Source organism: Patagioenas fasciata, chromosome 3 (assembly GCF_037038585.1).
Source record: "Patagioenas fasciata isolate bPatFas1 chromosome 3, bPatFas1.hap1, whole genome shotgun sequence".
Lineage (NCBI taxonomy): Eukaryota > Metazoa > Chordata > Aves > Columbiformes > Columbidae > Patagioenas > Patagioenas fasciata.
The window spans coordinates 39,493,817-39,517,628 of NC_092522.1; the positions used below are offsets into that span (position 1 = coordinate 39,493,817).

Below are 23,812 nucleotides of genomic sequence, written 5' to 3' on the forward strand. Positions count from 1 at the left end.
GTATGTCTAGTTTTGTCCAGTACAAAATACAAGACAAGAAATATACTGACGATTTCTGCCTTTGTCAAATAAAAGGTCTACCGTTGCATCCTGTAACAGCTAAGCAACAAGCAGTCAAAAGATCTAGCCAAAGATCTCCCTTTATGTTCTTTCGCTGTGTCCCATTCTTTGCTATTCTACCTTGTCAGTACTCATTGTATCAACTCCTCCTTTCTTCCATGTGTTTCGATATTGATCTGGCTATTTCTCAAGTAGCTTCACTGCCATCTATAGCAAGTTGTTATTTTTCAGTGTTAGTGGTCTTCTTTCTCAAGTGTAGCACCCTTACCTGAAATGATTTCCAATTTTCATTCACATCTTTCTGTTAAAAATACTGTCTATACTGTCTGTTCGTTAGGTGGCTTGTAAGTGGGGCAGCACTCTAGAACTGCAGACCAGGAAGCCTCTCACCCCCCTAAGGTGAAATCAGTGTGCTCAGCTCGCTCCCTGAAATGCCTGTACACCAATGCACACAGCATGGGGAATAAGCAGGAGGAGCTAGAAACCTGTGTTCAGTCAGGAGATTATGATCTGGTGGCAATTACAGAGACATGGTGGGACAGCTCACATGATTGGAATGTGGTCATGGATGGCTATGTCCTTCACAGGCCAGCCAGGCGAGGTGGCGGAGTTGCTCTTTACGTGAGAGAGCAACTACAATGTATTGAGTATTGTCCAGGCACGGATGAGGAGCGAGTTGAGACTCTATGGGTTAAGGGGCAGGCTGGCAAGGGTGATACTATTGTCAGTGTCTATTACAGGCCACCAGATCAGGGTGAGGAAGTTGATGAGGCCTTCTACAGACATCTGAGAGCAGCCTCACAGCCACAGGCCCTGGTTGTCGTGGGGGATTTTAACTTCCCTGATGTTTGCTGGAAGGACTACTCAGCCAGCCAGCCACAGTCTAGGAGGTTCCTCCAGTGCACTGACGATAACTTTCTGTTGCAAATGGTGGAGGAGTCAACTAGGAGAGGTGCACTGTTGGACCTCATCCTCACTAACAAGGAGGGTCTGGTTGAAGCAGTAAAGGTTGAGGGCTGCCTTGGTTGCAGGAAACATGAGATGGTGGAGTTCAGGATCTTGTGTGGCAGGAACAGAACAGCAAGCAGAATCGCAACCGTGGACTTCAACAAGGCAAACTTTGGCCTTTTCAAACAATTGCTAGGGGAAATCCCATGGGCAAGGCTGCTTGAAGGTAAAGGGGCCCAAGATGGTTAGTGTTCAGGGACTGCTTCTACCAAGCTCAAGATCAACACGTAGGAAGTCAAGGAAGGAAGCCAGGAGACCTGCATGGTTAAACAGGGAACTGCTGGGCAAGCTCAAGTGGGAGAAGAGAGTTACAGATCATGGAAGGAGGGGCTGGCCACTTGGAAACAATATAAGGCTGCTGTCAGAGTGTGTACGGAGGCAACTAAGAATACTAAGGCCTCCTTAGAATTAAACCTTGCAAAACGGGTCAAGAACAGCAGAAAGAGCTTTTTCAAATACGTGGCAGATAAAACTAACACCAGAGGCAGTGTAGGCCCACTGATGAATGAGGTGGGTGCCCTGGTGGCAGAAGATACAGAGAAGGCAGAATTACTGAATGCCTTCTTTGTCTCTGTCTACTCTGCCAGAGGCTGTCCTGGGGAGCCCCATACCGCTGAGGCCCCAGAGGAAGGCAGGACAATGTAGGAGTTTGCCTCGGTTGATGAGGACTGGGTTAGGGAGCAATTAGGCAATCTGGAAATCCATAAATCCATGGGTCCGGATGGGATGCACCCGCGGGTGCTGAGGGAGCTGGCTGAGGTCATTGCTGGACCACTCTCCATCATCTTTGCCAAGTCTTGGGACACAGGAGAGGTGCCTGAGGACTGGGGGAAAGCAACTGTCACTCCAGTCTTCAAAAGGGGCAAGAAGGAGGATCCAGGTAACTACAGACTGGTCAGCCTCACCTCCATCCCTGGGAAAGTGATGGAACAACTTATCCTTGGTGCCATCTCAAGGCGTATCAAGGAGGGTCATTAGGGGCAGTCAACATGGCTTCACCAAGGGGAAGACATGCTTAACCAACCTCATCACCTTTTATGAGGACATAACGAGGTGGATGTGGTCTATCTTGATTTCAGTAAAGCATTTGACACACTCTTCCACACCATCCTCACAGCTAAACTGATGAAGTGCGGACTGGACGACTGGGTAGTGAGGTGGACTGCGAACTGGCTGAAGGAAAGAAGCCAGAGAGTTGTGGTCAATGGGGCAGAGTCCAGTTGGAGGCCTCTGTCTAGTGGAGTGCCTCAGGAGTCAGTACTGGGGTCTGTATTATTCAATGTATTTAACAATGACTTGGATGAGGGAATAGAGTCTTTGCTGATGACACCAAGCTGGGAGGAGCGGCTGACACGCCAGAAGGCTGTGCTGCCATCCAGTGAGACCTGGACAGGCTGGAGAGTTGGGTGGGGGAAAATTGAATGAAATACAACAAGGGCAAGTGTGGAGTCTGGCATCTGAACAGGAACAACCCCATTTTCCAGTATAAGTTGGAGAATGACCTATTAGAGAGCAGTGTAGGGGAAAGGGACCTGGGGGTCCTGGTGGACAGCAGGATGACCATGAGCCAGCACTGTGCCCTTGTGGCCAGGAAGGCCAATGGCATCCTGGGGTGTATTAGAAGGGGGGTGGTTAGTAGGTTGAGAGAGGTTCTCCTTCCCCTCCACTCTGCCCTGGTGAGACCACACCTGGAATATTGTGTCCAGTTCTGGGTCCCTCAGTTCCAGAAGGAAAGGGAACTGCTGGAGAGGGTCCAGCACAGGGCAACAAAGATGATTAAGGGAGTAGAGCATCTCCCTTATGAGGAAAGGTTGAGGGAACTGGGTCTCTTTAGCTTGGAGAAGAGGAGACTGAGAGGTGACCTCATTAATGTTTACAAATATATAAAGGTTGAGTGTCACGAGGATAGAGCCAGGCTCTTCTTGGTGACAACGAATGATAGGACAAGGCACAATAGATACAAATTGGAACACAGGAGGTTCCATTTAAATATGAGGAGAAGAAACTTCTTCACAGTGAGGGTGACAGAACACTGGAACAGGCTGCCCAGGCGGGTTGTGGAGTCTTCTTCTCTGGAGTCTCCTTCCTGTGTAACCTCATCTGGGTGTTCCTGCTCCAGCAGGGGGATTGGACTAGATGATCTTTTGAGGTCCCTTCCTATCCCTAACATTCTGTGATTCATAAAAACAGATGGCAAAAGGGAGTCGTGAGGCATGTCTAGGTGTTGTGCCAATATGGGGTTGGGATCATTCAGAACTAAAACCTGGGAAGTATTTTTCTGGGTAGGCAATGCTGACTCAGCCTTAGATAAAACATTCTCTTCCTCCCCACCCATCTTTCACAAAGCACTGCAAGTGTTTCAGAGGTGAGAGAGGTTTACCTAATGTGACTTGACTCTAACTGTACTGCTTTTTCTGTTACATCACTGATTCACAAACATAGGAGGCTCTGTCAAAATAAATGTTTCCAGGATTTGGGAAATTGCAGCACTGTATCTCTGTTAGTTCTAATATAGATCCTCTTTCAAGTTATGAAGGTTGAGATTTCAGCATCTTGAAATAATTTCTCAGCACATATTTACCAGAGCAATAAATTATGAGAAGAGTAAGAAAGTACTACAAATGATAAATGAGTTTCTCTTCCTTAGCATGATCTGTGACTATCACAAGTTATGCTTCCAAACTTGCACATTTATAATAATGACGCAGGTATTTTTACAGCTATTTCATACCTTGACAGCCCCTATTCGCTATTTGCTGGAAACCATCTGGACAAGTGCATTTGTAAGACCCGTCAGTATTAATGCAGCTTCCTCCATGGCAAATATCACTATCTTGAAGGCATTCATCAACATCTGAAATAAAAATGTAACTGAATTATTAGATTATGTAAAAACTGATGGAACTTTTAATAGCGATACTTTGATATTAATGTAGGAACTTGAAGCTACAATGCTCTTTAATAATGTTGTGTGTCTGTGTGTGGAAACAAAGTTTACTTTAGGTTATCCTTTTATTTTGCCTTTCTTCATATCAAACTTTTTTTATTTCTTGAGAGCTTTAAAATTTGACTTCGTATGTCATTCATACCTGGCAAACATGTCTATCGTGCCATCTGCATCTCTCATGAAAGCTATCTTAACAGATCTTTATACCATGCTCTGCTATAATGGTGACTGTCGTGTTACAGTCATGCAGTTCAAAAGAAATCCAAGCAGCTACACATTCAGAAAACAGGCACAAGAAATGCCTACTAATGCAAAATCTGCACCTTTGGATATGTTTAGATCACTACACAGAGATCTCTGAGCCGGAAGTGATTTGACTCAGTTGTCCCCAAGAGCATGGGCAAGCCCAAGCATAGCTGGTGTGTCACACCAGACAAGACGTGCCTGCGGAGACAACTCACAACCAACCGCGTGGACAGGAGGCTTGTAGGCCAGGGACCATCCTGTGCCTACCACTGTGCTAACGCCTACTTTTCCATGCAGTTCACGCACTGCAGTATGGCCATTTGCAGGCTTAGCAGCTTGGTCACAAAGCGGAATAGCTGGTTTTGCACTAAAGCTGTAAATCCAGCACCATGCCTCAGGCCTGCAGGCTCTGTCCCCCTCTCTTGACATCCAGGGCATAACTGCTCACTGACACACAGCAGGGCAAGTTTCAGGATACAAACTGGATATATAGTAATCAAATATTTCCAGAACAGGACATTGGCATTGTCTGCACCTAAAGTCTTTTCTTCCCTTTGCCTTTCAAAGGGCTTAAAGGCAGCCCAGTGGAGGGAACAGAACCCAGCTACTGCAGGTACAGGATTAACTCAGCAAGTGTCTACATTCCATTTATACAGTTCTGTTTCACTACAGCTAAAGATCACGAGGTATTTGATGACTGGTCGTCTAAGTTTTAAAAGCAAACAGAAAATGAGAGTCAAATAAAAGAAGCATTTCATAAAAACCTTTCCCCTACATCCACGATGCTCTACCTCATAACTCACTGAGTTTATTGCTCTGATAATGCAGACAGTTTCCTTTGAAAAACTGTTATCAGAGACTTTTTTTACTGCCTTTAATTATTCTGATTTCTTAAGCATGGATTTTAGTTGATTAGAATTGTAACTTTTTCCTGTGCTGAAGGAATGAATAACAGTTGCAATCAAAAAAGAGGACATGACCTAATTTCTACACTTATCTCTGGAAAGTCCACACTATATTGGAGTGCAACTATCCCTGGGATTTAATCTATTTGATAAAAATAACACACAGGGATATCTTTCTTACATAAAGAAATGTTATTGCAGAGAAAACTACACTTAATCCTGACAAAGTTATGACCTTTTGATAACCATGTTTTACGATAATTTTCATTGTGTTTATTAAAACAGCAATTAATTTTGACCAGGAGCATGAAAAAAAACTAATGACTCCCTTGTGCTGAGGTAATGCCAAGTCTCACAACAAGAAGGCATCTTTCGCCAAATTCAGTCAAAATGCATTATATTCTGTATAGGACGCACACCTCCCTTTCTCCAGTGCAACTCTTCACAGGTCTTATGGTTGCTGCACAAGAATCTCCAGAAAAAACAGAGACAGGAACTCATGCTTGAGATGTTCAGTGCTTTTTGCCACTCTTTACACGTGCATGTCTTGAGCATTTTGGCTAGCAAAATCTCTGAAGGCTCCTAGAACACTGGAGCCTCCTATGCTTCAGACAGACTCTTTTCTAGTAGCCCAAGTTCTTTCAGATGTATAATTCATGTGTAAGTCCAACTGGTGCGTATTCATACTTCCTGTCAGTTGAGACAAGGCCACAGGTGCACCCACATTTTGTGTTCCCTCATATTAAGAGCAACACAGGGCAGATACTCTCAGTGTCACTTTATCTCAAGAACAAGACACTGAGTGAGAGAATAAGGCAGAAAGAAAACAAACATGCATGTGTTCAAGCATCTTGAAGACCTCTGACCACTAGGAAGTAACCTCTGTTTCTATCTTCAAGTGAAAGCTTGTGCACACAGCCCACCTGTGGATGGTCATGTACTTCCGGGCTACCAATTTCCAAGCAGAAAATAGCGAGTCTCTACAGGTACTGCCTAAGGGAATAGTTCTTCAGCCTTGGATAACAGAGTATCCAGGCCTTTACAACAGGAATGGACATATGGATTATTACTCTCAGGTAGAAGTGAAAGTATGAACGTCTCAGTCCAGCTTTCTCACTCTGTTAAGAGATCAGTGCAAGGATGCATGCAGAACATGTATACTGCACATATACATGCATACACCAAGGTATGGAACAATTATTTGCAAATAACCTTTATTCTTAAACAAGGGAAATACTGTGTAAAGACCTCCAGACAAAAGCTTCAGCCAGAGAGTTGCCAGAAGCACAGCTGAAAATGAACATAGCATAATTCTGCCAAATTCTGCAATATCCCAAGAAGTTTGCACAATGATTGAACCAGTAAACTGTTTCTTGAGCTGCTACATTTTTAAGAAAATTCTTAAGTAGAAGAAATGTTTATTAAATAAATAAGCATGTTTCTTGCAAGTGATTTGCCGATCACATTTGCTTTACAGCAGGATGCATTTTTGGGTATCCTCTGGTATGACAAATGTCCATCTCTAAGTCTTTGAGAAACTAGACAGAATTTGAATCACTCCATTCTTTTCACACAACTGTGCTATGCTATACCCACAGTTTTTGTCATCTCTTTCCTCCTTTCTCTGTGAAGTATTAGAAAACATTCTGGTAAATAGGCTAATCTGAAAATCAGGGGCCATCACATGGAGAATGCTGGATGTCTTCTCAAGGTGATTTTCTATTTATGGGAGTTCTGCCCTGCAGTTCATGCACACAGCTGGCTGAACTAACAGTCAGGCAGAAAGCCATTTTCACGAAGATGGGAACCTGGCTGTGAGGCTGAGGAGCTCCGCTGATATGAAAAGAATGTGAGATTTAAATCTGTAGTCAACTGAGTTCCCTAAATGTTCGCTGAATACTTCAAGTAGCTGTCAAAAATAATTACATCACAAAGTAAAGAGAAACAAGAGAAGTGAATATATAGCAGATAAACCAGTTGCACAAAACATTCTGACAGCAGAACAAGCATAGTCTGTTCAAGCTTAATTTCCAAGGTGTAAAAAGCAATTCGTAATATCCTGTACTTCAAAAAATATTGAAGGGATATAATGAAAGCACAGAAGAATTTCTTCCACTTCAAGAGGTGAATAGATTTTGTGCAGTAGTTGTAATATTTATGAAGATCTTCAGTGAACAAAATGTCTCTACAGAAATTAAGCACCCTATCTTTGGGTGGAGAAGTTGTAGGTTTGGTTACAAACCTTTGCAACTGAGACATAGACTCTGGTGTGAGGAAGCAGTTTTATCCTTTTTCCTTGTATGAACCAATCCTTCTTTTGATTCTGAATAAATTGCCCTTGAACAGGATCAAGAAAGAGATAAAGCAGAGACCTGTCCTGACAGGTCATTGCATAGCAATGGAGAGCAGCAGCAGTTACTATGACTTCTTGGGCTGTATGAAATGCACCAATGCAGTCTGAAGAGAAGTTCTGGAAAACATTTGGTCCTCAAGTACAATGGATTTAAATTAATTTCTGTATTTCATTTGCTCTTCTTCACTACAGGATGGTTTAACTGACCATTTCATATGCTCACACATGCTAACTAATCAAAAATCTGTCTCTGCAGACTTGATGGTTTGTAAGGCTTCTTGCTGAAGGAACCAAAATGCTTGCAACAGTTACGAATCCCACTCTCTCACCATCTCCCTCTCTGCTATGCAGAGGAAAGGAAGAACCTTTTCTAGTTTAAGGTGGACAAGGTAAGAACTCATAATTTGAATTGCAGCAATAGAAGATTACTATAACACATTAGGGAAAAAAAATGAAAGCCTGACACAAGAACAACAAAGCACTGGCACAGGCTGCTTGAAAAGATGTTTGCAATCTTGTCTGCTGGAACCTACTCAGAGCACGTTTGATGAGTCCGTGTCAGGAATGACACCATATGATCTGTTCTGCCTTAAGGAGGCAGGACGGACCAGTGACCCCTTCCCACCACATTTTTCTTTGACTCTTGATACCGCATCTCTGCATCTGTTGCAAGAGATCATGAAGATCCTGAAGCCAGGTGAGAGGAAAATTCTTTGACGCAAGTTTCTAGTGCCTTGCATCATCAGCCCACATTTCCTGAAGCTGAGAAAAGTGATGCTGGTATTCAACAGGAACTCTGAGAAGACAGTGTTTAAGTTCTTCTGTGACCAGATTCTCCAAACAGGTCAATATCGAAGTGTATCAGTGTGCTGAGGAGATTTTATAAGATATCTTTATTCCTTGTTGGTGAGAACCTCAAGAGATGCTGTCACTCATTACATGTAGACAATCCAGTTTCATCCTTGATGGTAAAGTCTGGTCTGATATTACAGGTTTGTCTTGAGAAGACAGCATTTAGTTGGCTCAGGGCGAACTGCTCTTTTGCCTTGATGACTTGAAGAGGAGGTTTCCTGACCTATTGTTGTGGGTCAGAAGGTGGGAACTGCCTCCTAGAGTGCTGTGTGGAGGGTAACATCAGAGCAGAACACTATCAGGTAGAACAGCAGTGAGCAGCTGTGTCTTCCATGGTATCCACAGCCACAGAAAACACACCAGAGACTGGCCTGTTATGTGCTAATACCACATGTACAGTGAGACCTTAACTGAGAGGTTTTTTCCCCCCATAAGGTGAAAGGAGGAAGCAACTGAGCTACAATCTTTTCTGGAGCTCACTAGTGAGTAATCTCACATGCTCAAGGTGACCATGGAGAGTGCAGAATATGTTCCCTATCAGGTGGTATAGGCAACGATGAAGAAGAAAGAGTACCTTTAAAATAATTAATTAGAGAAAAACCTGTTTGCCTGTTACTCAGCAATTGAATTGTTTTACTTTAGAGATAATAGAATGTTTCTGGTTTCCGTAACACAGCATTTCCCTCTATATTTACCGTACGCGTTTCACTTCTTATTTGTTTTTACAAGCTCAGTATGTTGACTGTCTTTTGAGACATTGAAAGCTGTGAGCACCAGCAGATCCCCCTGGACCTCACCTTATACTACATATTTTCTCCTGCCAGTCTACATGTGAGATTATGGTGGCTGGCTACAGGTTCCCACAACCAGCTGGAGAAGAAGTTTCAGCTTAGCAGGGCCCCAAATGAATAGTGTATGCTGTAATACAGAACCTCTTTGTCAGAATTTAAGCAACAAGGTTTGGAAAGGCTTTATTGGTTTTGGTAATAATGTCAACTGTTCTTCCAATATTACTTTTGGAAACACATGAGCTGATTTCTCGTATGTGGAAAGATGACAGAGACCATTTCTAAGAACCCATTAAATATGTGGCTGTGTAGGTAGGGACTTTTGAAAGGTTGACAGTATAGAGGAAGAAAGAGAAGCAACATATCTTTCTGGCCCATTCTCTAAAGAGCTAATGTCTGTAGCTGAAATAATCAAGATCTTATTGAGAAAAATGCATTGGTAGTTTAAGTCCACATGCTTACCTTCACACTGATCTCCAGTCGTTGATAATGCATAGCCCTGGCTACAAATACATCTGAAAGATCCTTCTGTGTTCCTGCAGCGTCCATTCATACAGAGTGATCGCTGCTGGCATTCATCTATATCTGTAGCAAAGAGATGGTGAAAATATATCACGTGAAAATACCAATTACCAGTCAAATGGTGCAATAACCAATTCTGAACAAAACACAAAAGGAAAGGGCCAGTACTGCTCCTTTTAGTCTTATTAACAAATGCAGGCAGTCAATACGATGCACAAAATATATGAAATGGCAGATTGGATGTTTTCCTTGAGATGATTGCATTCAGCGTTCTCTCCTATATTGTCAATACAACCCTCAAGCACAAGCGGGTACATACAGACACAAAAATACACACACATGCTGCTTGAGAGCTGCTTTTGTTTCTTTTCTATCTGGCAAAGGTAACAAGACAGTGAGTCAGCAAAACCCACAAAATACTTTCCAGCAGGATCACTGCCTTTTAACAGGGTGTGGTTTTCAGATGCACACTGACAGGCTGTTCCCCTTTTAAATTGTACCTTCAGGCTCCTTTAAATACATGCCTTGTAACAGTATTAATCCCCTAAGTGTCGGGAAATGTCTCTTTGCCTCCACAATCACAGTTAATCCCTTAGCGCTTCAGTTCTCATAAACTGGGGTCAGACTGGGTTAACTGATGGACTTGAACATCAAACTTAAGTTTTCCTATGAAAACCTCAAAACATTGGAGGGGAGTGGCACTTTGAATTCAGAGCATAGCACATGTCTTGTTTGAGCTAGGAAGCCTGTTTCCCCTCCCTTATTTATGAAATACTCATTAAGGAGGAGAAATTGATATGGTAGGTTCTTAGTCACTTCTACGATTTAGGAACAGCTGAATGTCTTTCTGAAAATACACTCCAATTCAAACAGGAGAAAGTTGCTCAATGAGGTTTTTCAGGTCTGTGTTACGGCTATGTGGTTTGACCTCTTGAGTAATGGTCCCTTGCAACCACAGAAGTTTTGAATTTAAGGATCACCAAAATCTGTGAGGCTGCATGAAGCATCTGGGCACGTCTACGGGTCCTGACTTTTGAAGGGTTCACTTTAAGAAGAACAGTCTGCACATGCCAGCTCAGCTTGGCAAGGGCCCTTTTCCATGCAAGGCTCAGAGGAAGCAGTCAAATTTTGTCTACATACTTTCCCCAAGACCAGTCTGCTGTGTGTCCTGGACAGCACATTTAACTCGCTCAAGACACTTAACTTACACTGATGTTTTGTTTCAAACTTCCTGAACAAATTCACATGAGCGATCGTTTAGTTTTACTGTATTATTTTTAGCACTCAGAAGTCTGAAAGTGTTTGGTGCTATACACAGACACTTAGGAAAGGGTGGGGGGAAGGGAAAAGAAGGAAAACTCAACATCTGGCAAGAAACATTCAGGTTTCTCTGTGCTCCCACAGCTTGGAGACATTCTACCAGATTTTCACCTTTGGGGAGAGGTTTCAAGAAGTCCCCGCTCCCTAAGGAGAAGGATATTCATGCCTCCTGTATACACTCTAGGTTCTCTCTCAGTCTGCTCTGCTCTGACCTCAGACCTGATTTTGTTCCACTGAAGCAGTCCTGATAGGAATTGTAGATGCGGAAGAAATGTAGAACCTGACACGTGGGAGGCACAGGTACCCTTCTTAGAAATACACCACCAAACTCTCTCTCCACTAAATGTACTATTAGAAATGCAGTGACACCAATGCAGGTCAGTGTTAACTAATCCTGTGGGACTCCAAGAGGGTGCAGCCTGGGTTTTTTGATTCCACTCACCCACATAAAAGAAAAAAAAAGAGAAAGAAAAGCAATTAAGGCAGCGAAAGCCACTGTGCCCAAATCTCCAAAATGACAGAAATGCCAAGGATTTTGCCAAAATTCTATTTTAACAATACAAATATCACTACATATTCTTGATTGGTTTTATAAAAAAATGTCAAAATCTGCAATGTGACCATGGGAGCCATAAAATGGAAATACATACTCTTATGTTTTTGGTTATTTAGCTTCAGTGTTGTACATTTGTTGTTTCTCCATTAAAAGGAATATTATTAGATGAAAAATCTTATGTAAAAGGTAAGTGCAACCTCATGAATTTTAATCATATTCTTCCGTACCTTCACACTGATCCTCTGATGCAGAGAGTTTGAAACCTTCGCCACAAATACATCTGAAAGAACCCTCCACATTTTCACAACGTCCATTTGTACAAAGATTGCCATACTGACATTCATCTATATCTGTGAATACAAAGAAAGCGTAAGTGAATCACTTGTGTATAACTACCTTTCAGTTGAGCTTGGGAATTTATTCAAATCCTGCCATAAGAATGGTTATAGTCAGTTTTCCTATATATTGTGACCTTCACTGCATCCACATCAACCATATCTGAATAAGATTATTTTGCCCATAATTTTCCCCCAGTTTCCCACCATAGCTGAAACCAGTACTGCTTTCGTATACTGAATAGGTCAGCAAATGCTGGCACACTCATTCCTGCATTACAGAGATTTCCTCTTAGGATATGCACCTGTGATAAAAGCACTAGCAGCTGCCAATACCTTGTAACCATTATCACTAATCCTTCTGCTATCACGAGGAAGAGCCCAGAAAAGCAGACACAGCTCATGCTGGCAAGGCTGTGTTTCTAACTGTTCTCTCTGAAAGCATTAAGACATGTGCCCTGGTCAGAATCCTCCAACCTGCTGAAGAAGGAGCTAGAAAAAAAAGAAAAGGGAACTATAAAAAAGGTCTTAGAAGCAAAATCTATTTTCCTGGTCACAAACCATCCTTTATTTACGGGAGGACTTGAAAGAATTGTTTTTCTATAAGCTATCCCATAGACACCTGCTTTCATCATTCTCTGAAAGAAGGGTATTAATTAGATGGGTCACTCACTTTAGCCAAGATGAAATTTGCTGTGCTATTACTTAAGAATATCTTTCAAGAATTCCTTCCTAATGCAATTCATATAAATCAACAAAGAAAAACGCAAATACATAAATAAATAACATATTTTGTTATAATCTCAGCCAGAATTAATTCAGTATTCCAAAATAATCAATATTGTCTTTTTCCTAGGAGTGGTTTTCAACTAAAAAAATAAAAGGTTAATTTTCAAGTTTTATTTATTTTGGGGATGTAGTTAACACCAAGCAGATGTCCCTCTTTGTATGGAAAAAGCTGTATTTTTTAGCTTCACCGATGCAGAAAAAGAATTACACCTTATGTCCCATTATGTGCCAGAAAACATATTACTCCCAATTATCCTGTCTTTTGCCACCACAAGGCACACAAAATACATCAACATAAAGGAGTAAAACTACTGATTATCTGAGGCTCTTGAGCTGTTTAGGCAGCTGTAGCACAGGGAGAGCTGGAAACAGATTAGAGGTCTTTAAATCATCATCATAGATCTTATTAGCTGTTGTGAATATCTGCAGTAACTGTTTTCCTCATATATTTATCATTCATGGCACTTTACAAGCTCCTGTACAATCTCACTTTGACAAGGCCCATCTCACCCCAGACACAAACGACATCACCATTATTGTCTGTATTTCAAATGACTGACAATTCTTGTTTCCTCACTGGAGCCTCTGACTCTGTAAATAAGATGCCCTGTTGCAGCTTGGCCAAGAACATCAAGCGGCAGGTCCTCCCAAGAGGTGATAGCACAGACCCGCAGGTGCTCTGCTGCGGCAGTTCCATAATAAAACTCAACCTTTGCTCTCAATGTATATGATCAATGCTTTAATTCAAGAATTTGTTAAGATGCACTGAACCTAATTCAGCAGTCAGGCATGTGAATGTCCAACTGAAGAACAAACCTGCTTCTTACAGATTCACTTTCATCTACTTACGTCCAAGCTACTTGAAAATGAAGCCTGTAATATTATTTCTGGTTTCTGGATAGGACTTGAGGATCAAGATACTTTCCCATAAAGCCAGCAATAGAACTTAAACCTTCTGAGATGAAGTCCAGCACTGTAACTGCTTCTATTGAAGCTCCCTACGGCAGGCCTAGAGGTATATGCATCAGCTCTGCTGACCTCTCTATTAGTTCTGAAATCTTCTGATGGGTGGTGTGGTACAAGCTGAATATTGTTAGTTAACCACACACCTGCAAAATCTATCACAGTGATAACCATGAAAGCGAAGTGGTCTAGAAAGTTTTGTCAGTTTAATTTTTTTCATTTATTCATCACTACACAGAAGTGTGCTCTAGATTCACATACTACTTTATTGTCTTGTACTTTATCCTTTTTCACATACAACTTTATTTCTACATCATAATACTTTATTTGAATGTGAAAATGTGGTGAAAGATAAAAAAAATTAAAATCAATGGTTGTAAATAAACCTAAAAAAAATATTTCAAACTGTATGTGCAACACAAACACATTGAGGGACCAGGGACAATAGCAATTTCAAGACAAGGAGAGGGCAGAGTGTGCAGGTGACATTTTTCATTTCTTCTGATATGCATCTCACATTGGATATTACCACCTAAACAGCAAGTGAATGTATTCTACATAAGTTTGAAGAGAACTGATTGACTTGCCTTTATTAAACAAAAGTGGCCGTGTTCCTGGCTTTAAATCTTGGAAGATTACAGTATCAATAGCATCAAAGAACTGCAGAATTGTTACTCTAGACTTTCCACAGAGGAATAAGGCGAGGTGAACAAAAAATACTGGAAACAGAACTGGGGAAAACCAGCAGCGCTGCAATGACCTAAACTAACAGCAGAAACGAATTTCTGGAACAATGGATTTAAATAGCCTTCACAGATAACTTGAGAAAAATTTTCCTTTCCAGGGTATTTAAATGGTACCAAATTACAAAGCTACAGATTTAAGACAAACTGTCTGCATTACATTTTCTAAAATGTGTGTGGCTCATTTCCAACATGACGTAAGTCTAGCATAAACAGAAAATGAAGACTGATCACATCACTAATGATGTGAGTGAGATGCCTAGGCTTAGATCATTTCATAAAACAAAGGAAAAAGGGAAACCATGCAGTAACACAAGGACAAAAAGTATCAGCAACTTGGAACAAAGACCTATCCTTTACGTGACTTAGTTCTGTTTGTAAATCTGAGCAGAGCAGTGACTTCTCTCATTCTGCTCCTACTAACCTGGTTAGCAAGAATGAAACAAATTAAAGTTATGCTGTAGCATTTTCAAGTAGGCTATTTTCATAAATAGGCATAGAAATCAAGCTTAATATAGGGAAAGAATGCAAAATTAAGTCAACTTTACATTGTCTAAAAAAGGAATTAAGAGGAAGCCCTTCTAACAGAGTTCATGTGCCACAAGCAGGAATCCAGGCAGGTGGGAAGGAGCAAAACAAAGATGAATGTGGAGTAATGTGTGCTAAGTGAACCACATGAGTTTTTTGTAAACATTTCATAACTTGCTGTAAGTCCACTAAAATAAATGAAATTACCTGAGAAATAATTTCCTGCACAATAAGTAAATTACAAGACCAAATAACGCAACTATGACATGTTCATAAATAGTAACAGGCAAATATTCAGACGGAAATAATTTGCTACAATATGCCTTCTTCAGAAAATAAACTGGTTGAAAAAGCTGCAATCTGTACAGCAAAACTGGTGGTGAGCCTCTGACAGCCACACCATACATTTTTCAGGTGCTTCATTGCAACTTGGCTCTAGTCTTGCTCCACAGATCAAAAGTCCATTTGCAGCTGCAGCACAGGAGATGTTCATCTTCCAGAGCTACTTCATCCAAAACAATGCTCTTAGACCATTTAATGAACTGAAACAAGTCACAGCAATTGGGAGCGATTAGGAAATAATCTATGGGAAGTACACCACCAATGTGACCTATAACAATAATACAAACATCCCCTGTGTAGGTTATTATACACCTGTTTAGGCAAGATGGTTACTCCAACCACGATAAATTACAGGGCATGAGTTACAGAGTGGACAGGAGGATTCATAACAGACAGCAGATTCTTCACAACTGAGGTCAAATTTAAGTTTCTGGTAGTGCCTCAGGAAGTGGCACTCAAAACTGCAAAAGATTATTTATTTTTTTGCACAATGGATTCCTTTGCTCTTTTCTACCTATATCTCAAATAGTAAAAACTGATTTGGAAAAAAAAAATCTAGCATTTAAAAACAAATCAACAAAACTATGATATGAGAAATCCATCCTAAAAACCTGAAGTGAGACAAGCTGCTTTAAGATGTGCTAATGCTTTGTTGGAAGTAAAGATAATTAAGAACTTCCATTAATATGCTCTGTAAGCAAACTCCCATACCCTATTGAAAAGCCTGTGAGTCACACTGATGTGTTAGCACATGTTTTTTCTATTTGTTAATACCTCCAAACAATGGCCTACTAGCATTTCACTGATAATACATCCTTTTCAGTTCTTTATTTTCTATTTCAATAATTTTGTTTATAATTATAATTGTGTTGTTTGCAGCCTAGATTCAATGTTCATTCACCAACACTGAACCAGGATTTCCATATATATACTATGTCTGAAAAAACAGTCATTTCGAAAATCTCATATGTTCAATTATTATTGAACGAAACAGGAACCCTGGGCACAAGTGCCGTCATCAGGTTGTAACATCAATGGAATAGGAAATACAGCATCTCGGAACAGGAACTATAACCAGAGACAGAAAGAGAACTGAACATACCACGGCACTGTCCATTCCAGCCTTGGAATCCCACTCTGCAGGGAATGCACTGGTAAGAGCCAGGAGCATTAATGCACTGTGCATCTGGACAAGTAGTTGTGGTCAGGCATTCATCAATGTCTTCACAAGAGAAGATAAAAGGAAATATCGGTCAAAGCCATAACAGCACACTGAACAATAAACTAATCTGGTTATTCTAACTGTGCTCATGTTACATTTAAAGAGTTGTGTACGTTACCTGCTAGAGAGCCAGGAAGGAACAAGTTTGCACAGATTTGTACCTGTGAAGGGGCATCTCTGAGAAATAAATTAGATCATAGTGCATGCAACCGAATCTGAATTTTCTGTTATGGAGCACCTACTCAAGATTCACAGTGTAACATAGAGCAGATCAGATTTCTGGCTTAGATAGATAAGAATAACTTTTCTTACATCACACCATTACCATATTGAAGTGTCCTGAGGTTCTTCCTATAGTCAGTCTCAAGAAACTTTGGAAGTGCATTGCAACAATAAAATTGTAACTCTGGCTTCTCAAAACCAAGAGGAATTTAGCATTCTCCAGTGTCCTAGAGTTATGCAGCATGTAAGTATTATGTGGACTATAAATTCAATTTTGTGAAGAGTAATCAAAGATGTTTACAGGGAGCAAGGAGTTAATTATGTCTGAAAGCCAGCACAACCAACACACACATCACTTTCTGGGGTGATAAGAGAGGGACTCGTTGCATCAGGAGAGGTCCTAGTCTGTTTACCCATGACAAAACAAGAGACAGGTCCTGAAAAACTCATCCATCTCTTGTCCAGGCTCTAAGCACCTACCAAGAACTTCTTATCCTGCACCAAAGAAACCCATAATACATGCAACACATGCCATCTAAAAGAGACTGCATATAAAAGTGACTTTCAAACACAAGTTGCTGTCAAGTGACCAATGATCAGAAGATCCTGGAATTAAAACTGTGTGGGCAGCCTCATTCTAGTCTGCTCTCAGACTTGACTATCATTTTATAATATGGTCTTTAATTACAGAATAATTATAATCTTTCCTACCAAATACTTGCTTCACAGCAGAGCACAGAACTAATGAAGTCACCAAAATCACCTCTAAACCTGTCTTCCTCAGCTCCTGTCCCTTCCCTGCCCCAAGCCTCGTGGTTGTCTTCTGCAAGTAAGGACTACTCCAGCACAGATAGTAGGGAGGAAATTTATTCCTAGTTTTGGGAACAAGCTCACAGGAGTGTAGTCTCCAACACTTGTAATTTAACTGGACAATGCTCCAGCTTTCAGACAACTGAAGCTCCAATATGCCAGCTCCAAATAAACCACTGGATGTGGGCATATCATATTTTTAAGAGAATCATGATGAGAATATTTTCACATAAAACCAGCAACAGGCCTCTTCAGCTGCCACAATGCAGACATGCAAATGTTTTTCAGTGAAACTGCTGTGAGATTTTTTTAAAAATTTAATTAACAAAAAAATCCGCTTCTGCTGAAAATTGTTCTCAGAACTGCCTGGAATGTATTTGCCCTCAAAACACACAACATGAATGATGTATTTGGTACAGAAATTTTCAGTCAAAATAAAGTCTAAATGCTTCAAAGCTTAAAGAAATCACAAGATTTTAAAGGACTACTTAATTGAACGCAATTATGTTCAGGTCTGCCTATAACACTGTTCTACATAAACGGGCTTTAAAACCAAAACCATACATGCACTCTTTATGTTTCCCAAGCTAGGCCCATGACAGAGCTTGAATGAGAATAGCTTGGAGGCAGAATGCAGGTGGGGTGAGGACGTGTAAGTGAACTGTGTGCACTGTGTGCAGCTTGGAAGATTCTTGCCTTTGTTTTTGAAGTGTGGAGGAGGTGGAAAGGAGTTATTTGTGGAATCCGGAATCTGTCAGTAGGGTGACTATAACGTGGAGGTGTAATGACATGGTGAAATGATTCGCCGAATGTGTCATTTCCTTGGCTTGATGGATTTAGTGTAAGAGGGTTTTTCCCTTAAGCAAGCTTAAATAAATTTCAACAGAGAACTTGGTTTCAGAAACTGCATGTTGTTAAGTTAAATGGTAGAGGACTACCAGAACACTACTTAAAATACAAGCTAGTAAGAAATTTGACGCACTGTGATATTCTGACTTCTAGTTTATTTTAATCGCAGATTCCCTACTGACAGAGAAGATTTGGAAACAGTAGTTCTAAGAGCAGAGTGTGTGAAACATTTATTTAAATTTTTTTAAAAATTGTCTGAATAGAATGATGATTCTTTTAGCAATGCTCAGAGCAGCTATATCCACAGCGGCTTTAAGTCACGTATTTGCTACGCAACCTAACATGTCAGTAACTTTATTCTGTCCTAAGTAACTTAGACTACAGCATGAGCAAAACCGTGTTTAAAATGAAATGGCTGCTTGTGGTATTTAGTTCACAATTCAAGTTGAAAATGAAAAAAGAACAGCCAAAAAAGCAAAAGCATCACACTAAAAATAATTTGTAGTTTTGAAGGTCAGATGTCCTAGGATATCCTGTAACATGAAATACCTGCTGGATATATATTTTCAAATCTAAAAAAGTAAACTTATCATTTACTATCTGTTAAAATGTAGGAAAAGTTACAGATTTTTTTTTTTTTTTGATAGAAACTTGGTAAAGTATGCAGGGGAGGGCTGACAATGAAGTTATGAGATTCCGTGGCAAGAGCTCTTAAAATAGCTGTCGCAAGATGGTTCTGTCCATAGCAGGGGAACTCCTTTGCAGTGTCTCAAATCTAAATAATAGGAATTGAATTGTGGTTCTAGGTATCAAATAACTGAAAAGACGGGACAGTTGTTAAAAAGGCTTCTTGTTTAAGATTACGCCCTGTGAGAATTCTCCCTTTTCTACTCAAGCTGTAGTGCCAATTCTCCCTTGAACAGCAGGCAACGCGAATCATTCCAAACAGCAGTAACATTTAGCATTGTTTTTGTGGTATGAATAAATGGTAACTTCACCATCCAGGACATGCTGTAGGTAAAACAGTGATGTCATTTAGAACATTCTGCCACGTTCAGCTGCTGTACAGGGGGAGGTTAAAAGATCTGAAGGCAAATTAAATGAAGAAAGTAGCTGCGACAGAAATGCAGCAGTTAGATTAAGCTAGAGACATTATCCATGGAAATAAGCACAATGAGGGACTGGGGAAGGGAACTCTGAACACAGATATAAAATCACTGTGCCAAGGCATTCCATCGGAAAACAAATAGCAAATGGAGATTGAAAGGAATTAAAAGAAATGTACCAGGTCAAAAAATGTAAAGTTAAACATGAAAAAAAATCTGTGTTATTTTAATATTTCCATCTAATGGCCAGATTTCTTAAAAAATAAAGGAACAGATGTAAAGTTCTCTGAGATCAGAAACAGCCGTCAATGTGAACAAATAGCTTGTCCTACTGTAGCTGTTTGGCTCAGCAACTGCTACTGTATTATTAGTGGTGAAGAGTCCAAACCTACCTTCACATTCACCTCTCCTGTTCATTTGGTATCCACTATCACAATATTCACATCTGTATGAACCAAGAGTATTTATACAAAAGCCTTCCCCACAAATATGAGGTCTCGAACATTCATCAAAATCTGCAGATGAAAAAGAGAAGAGAAACTTTGCTTCGCCATGAAATTACCAAATGCTTGCATCTCCTCTACACTCTGCTTTAATTAAGCATAAGTAACTTGGGATTTTTGAAGGTGTTTGCAAGCCACAGCCCTACAGCTGTTCTTAATGAGCGGTTCTACCTTCAGCTCACTGGGAGAATGAGGTCTAGAAACAACCAGGCTGTAGGAAGAAGTCCAGTGAGCTGCCCTGTGCTTGCAAACACGAGTGTCACTGCATGTATATCGTGCCCAAGGCAGCGCAAACCTGAGGAAAATCACAGCAAGTTCAGGCTGTTTGCACCGCTCTGCAAAGTCTGTGGCTGTTTGCAGCTATATGTAAAAATATGGTTGGTTGCAGCTGCTAGTGACTGAAAGAGTTTTGAATATTTGTATTTTCCACCACAGAAGGTGTTTTTACTGAATGGTAATTTTCGTAACCAACCAGGATACTGAATCAATTCTTGTTTTTCAACAAAAGCAGTAGGAACTACTCAAATATTTTCTAGACCAGAGCACCTGGTGAAAGCCAGTTAAAAATACTTCCAGACGTCAGTCCAGTACCAATGACACTGAGGAAAAAAGCTGAAAAGGGGACTTTAGAGAGTTTTAAATAAGCTTCCTGATTAATTTTTGTATTTTTATTTTCTATAAAGGAGACCAGTAATTACCAACGCAGTCAGTTCCATCTTCACTGGCCATGAATCCAGCTTGGCAAATACATAGGAAACTTCCTTCTGTATTTTCACAGCGTCCAAGGGAACAGAGATGGGGTGCCTGAATACACTCATTAATATCTATAAAAGAAATAAAAAATAAGCCTATAGAATAACATATACAGTTGTGATTCTTTTTGTGCATTTTACGCCATGCTTTTGAAAAGATTGACCTTGTAATTACTTTAACTATTTGAAAAAGTATTTGTTTTCCTCTCCCTCACAGCTGAAAAAAAGTTGCATTAAATAGTTTTGGTTGGAAAAAATGCTCTTATTGGCTTAGACCACAAGAATATTGCAGCGGCCTGGAGAATGTGACATGATTGCTATTCAAATCACTAAACTGAGTACAAGCTGAGCACAAGCTGCAAGCATGGAACATTAACACAATTTGGATGAAATAGAAGGGTTTAAAGTTGTCATTTGGCTGCATATTTGTGGAAATTATTTTTAATACTGAAGTTGCACCTGATAGCACGTGTATCAGTGTGAAGATACTGAAATTTTGGTAGCAGGCAAAGTTGACAGCACCTAATCTGGCAACACGATACACTAAACTCTTTCTGATCCAAGTTACAGAGGAACCAGTGTACTCTGAACAAAGGAAAGACACCGGTACAGCTGCTTCCAAATTTGAAATGGCTCGTGTAGAGCCAGTCTAGGCTCTGCCTCACATTCCTCAGAGCCCTCTGCTTCAGAACTTCCAGGCTTAGAAGTGGATGAACATCTCACTTTGCAGACCTCCTAATGTTCTTCTGGGATGATGTACTTTCTCTTTTCAGCAGAAGGTTGAACGGAAAGACCTAACAAAACAACTGGATTTAGTTCACCTGCAGAGCCGGTAGCTGAGTGAATCATTCTAAGAAACACTCATTCTTTCTCCAAACAGAAGTGTATCTGTAGCAGTCTGATGATTTTAGATACCTGGTCTAAAGCTGAGAAGAGATGGCCTAATCACTTCTTCTCTCATCTGACGATGGGAAAGGCTTCCATTCAATTTAATTAAATTCACGTTCAGTTCTGAGCAGCACAAAAGCAATATCAGAGACTAGCTGGCAAATTTTATTTGACATAAGAAAACTAGTTCCTTTGTAATTTGGAAGCATTCAGTAGAAGAAGCAACTCCTGACTGCTCTGTAGCATATTTCCATTGACCAGACTCTACATTTCAAGCATTTAATAACATAGTTCTTCCAGATTTTTGAACGCATCCATCCATACCAGAGCACTTCGTCTGCTGCTCGTTAAGTCTGTACCCCTCGTAGCAGATGCAAGTGTATCCCACAGGCAAATTAACACAGTGTCCCGCTCCACAGATATCAGGATTAACTGTACATTCGTTGATTTCTATGCAAACAAAAAAAAGTACAGAATTAAGGCACTCAAAAAATTCTCAACTCTTAACTGCATTCAGTTTTTTAAATCCTATTTAGGATTATGTCCTACAAATCTTATTTCACTTGTACTTTACTATCTCTTAAATATTTGAACACCACTGGGAACTGTATCTGAACAACAGATTAATTTATTTGTTTATAGCATGCAGCAAGTCTAGTTTAACTCCTTTTCCTGAGGAAAGAAAAACCAGCAGAACATGGAAAATTAACCACTTTTTTTACTAACTGATGTTAGTAACTGATTGTTAGCAGGGTAACATCCTCTCCCTGTAGGGACGCAGGGAGCTGACTAGCAGAAGGGGCGCCATCTCAGCAGAGCCAACTTCCAAAATGCAGTTTGACAATCACCACTAGCAGAATTTCCATATGGGATTACAAACTGTAATTACAGGTAATTGAATGAGGCAGCTGAATGCTTACAAAAGGACAAGATACTTCCTCTACTCCTACAGTAGATTCAGGAGGATTTAACTGCAGGCAGTATCATATTTCAAACACCTGGGTGATTTAGACCCTTTGCATGTTGTGTGCAACTCAAAAATTCATTCCTGCACGAAGGAAAGCCATTTTTGAAGAGTTAAACTTTTATTAAAGCATGTACAATTACTCCCTGTGAATGCAAAATGGGAAACCATTGGTAGGCCTACATATCTCTACCATACACAATACTGCATCTTAAAGTATTTACCTGGATATTGCAATTACTTTAAAGCCTGTGTTAATTCTGAGAGACTAGCTAATGTGACATTGTAATGCTCTCAGGTACACACACATAGTACATTCTCCTTTTTGTTTTCAAAAAACAGCAAGTAAAATTTTCATGCCTTTTGGACACATCCATCACTTAGACAATTTTCAGCTATGACGGGGCATTTACCTGCATTTCTGTTATTTTCACTCTTGACACATGGATGTAGAAAAGGCAACTTTAATACATCAAAAAAGAAAGAAGTACAAACGTCAAAAGAACATTTTAAAATATGGTAACTTCTCATCTGCTTTTTGTAGAATGTGCCCATCTACATGCCACGAAGTCTACATCCCTCAAAGAACATGATCACATGTACTTCATGAACACATCTGCAGACTGTCTAAAGACCTGACTTGTATCCAAGAGGCCTTCAGTTCCGGACGTCAGCTGCAGATCATATAATCTGAGGTGGAATTATTATTTTTTCTTTCTGTCATTTACTTACGGGCACAGAAATGGCAGGTACCTCCAAGGAGGGCCCAGCCCTGGTTCTGTTGACAGTACCCTCATTGCTGTGTTGTACTTTCACTCTCTCCCCAGAGTATTCCTTTCTGTTCTACATCTACATTCTCCTCATTATTATAATTCAGAAGTAGCATGGAACAAGTTACAGTGTCAGGAACTCACAGTCATTTCTTCATTTATTTTACTTCTAAAAAGGAAGCACAATACCTGTAACTTGGGTAGGTGCAATTACTTGACTTGCACTCGAAGTAGAGACTTCAGGAGCAACTTCAACAGGCAGAGGAGGAGATGTTTTCTCAATCACTACTGTGTGACATGGAATGCAAATCAATCACATCCAAAAAAACCCCCAAACCCTTAAAGCATTCAAAAAACGAAAACTCTTAAAGATTGCAGACATGATATTGAATGAACCAGACACTGTGGAGCTTTTCATGAGTTTATTCTGCTTAGATCAGGAGTAGAAAAAAATAGTATAATAGGGGTT

The 23,812-nt window shown here is 40.3% G+C and overlaps 1 protein-coding gene across 7 annotated transcripts in view; it reads right to left on the bottom strand.

The window, feature by feature from the left end:
- Nucleotides 1–23,812, bottom strand: part of LTBP1 (latent transforming growth factor beta binding protein 1) — a 196,513-nt gene that overhangs the window by 40,852 nt on the left and 131,849 nt on the right. For 3 of the 7 annotated variants that reach the window (XM_065835819.2, XM_065835820.2, XM_065835817.2), the window contains exons 15-22: nt 23,533–23,631; nt 21,934–22,059; nt 20,668–20,793; nt 19,859–19,981; nt 16,360–16,479; nt 11,785–11,907; nt 9,622–9,744; nt 3,800–3,922 (exon numbers count right to left, since the gene is read on the bottom strand). In XM_065835819.2, the coding sequence (XP_065691891.2) occupies nt 3,800–3,922; nt 9,622–9,744; nt 11,785–11,907; nt 16,360–16,479; nt 19,859–19,981; nt 20,668–20,793; nt 21,934–22,059; nt 23,533–23,631 (963 nt within the window). The remainder of the gene's footprint in view (nt 1–3,799; nt 3,923–9,621; nt 9,745–11,784; nt 11,908–16,359; nt 16,480–19,858; nt 19,982–20,667; nt 20,794–21,933; nt 22,060–23,532; nt 23,632–23,812) is intronic. The other 4 variants (XM_065835818.2, XM_065835822.2, XM_065835823.2 and 1 more) reach the window with 2 other exon arrangements.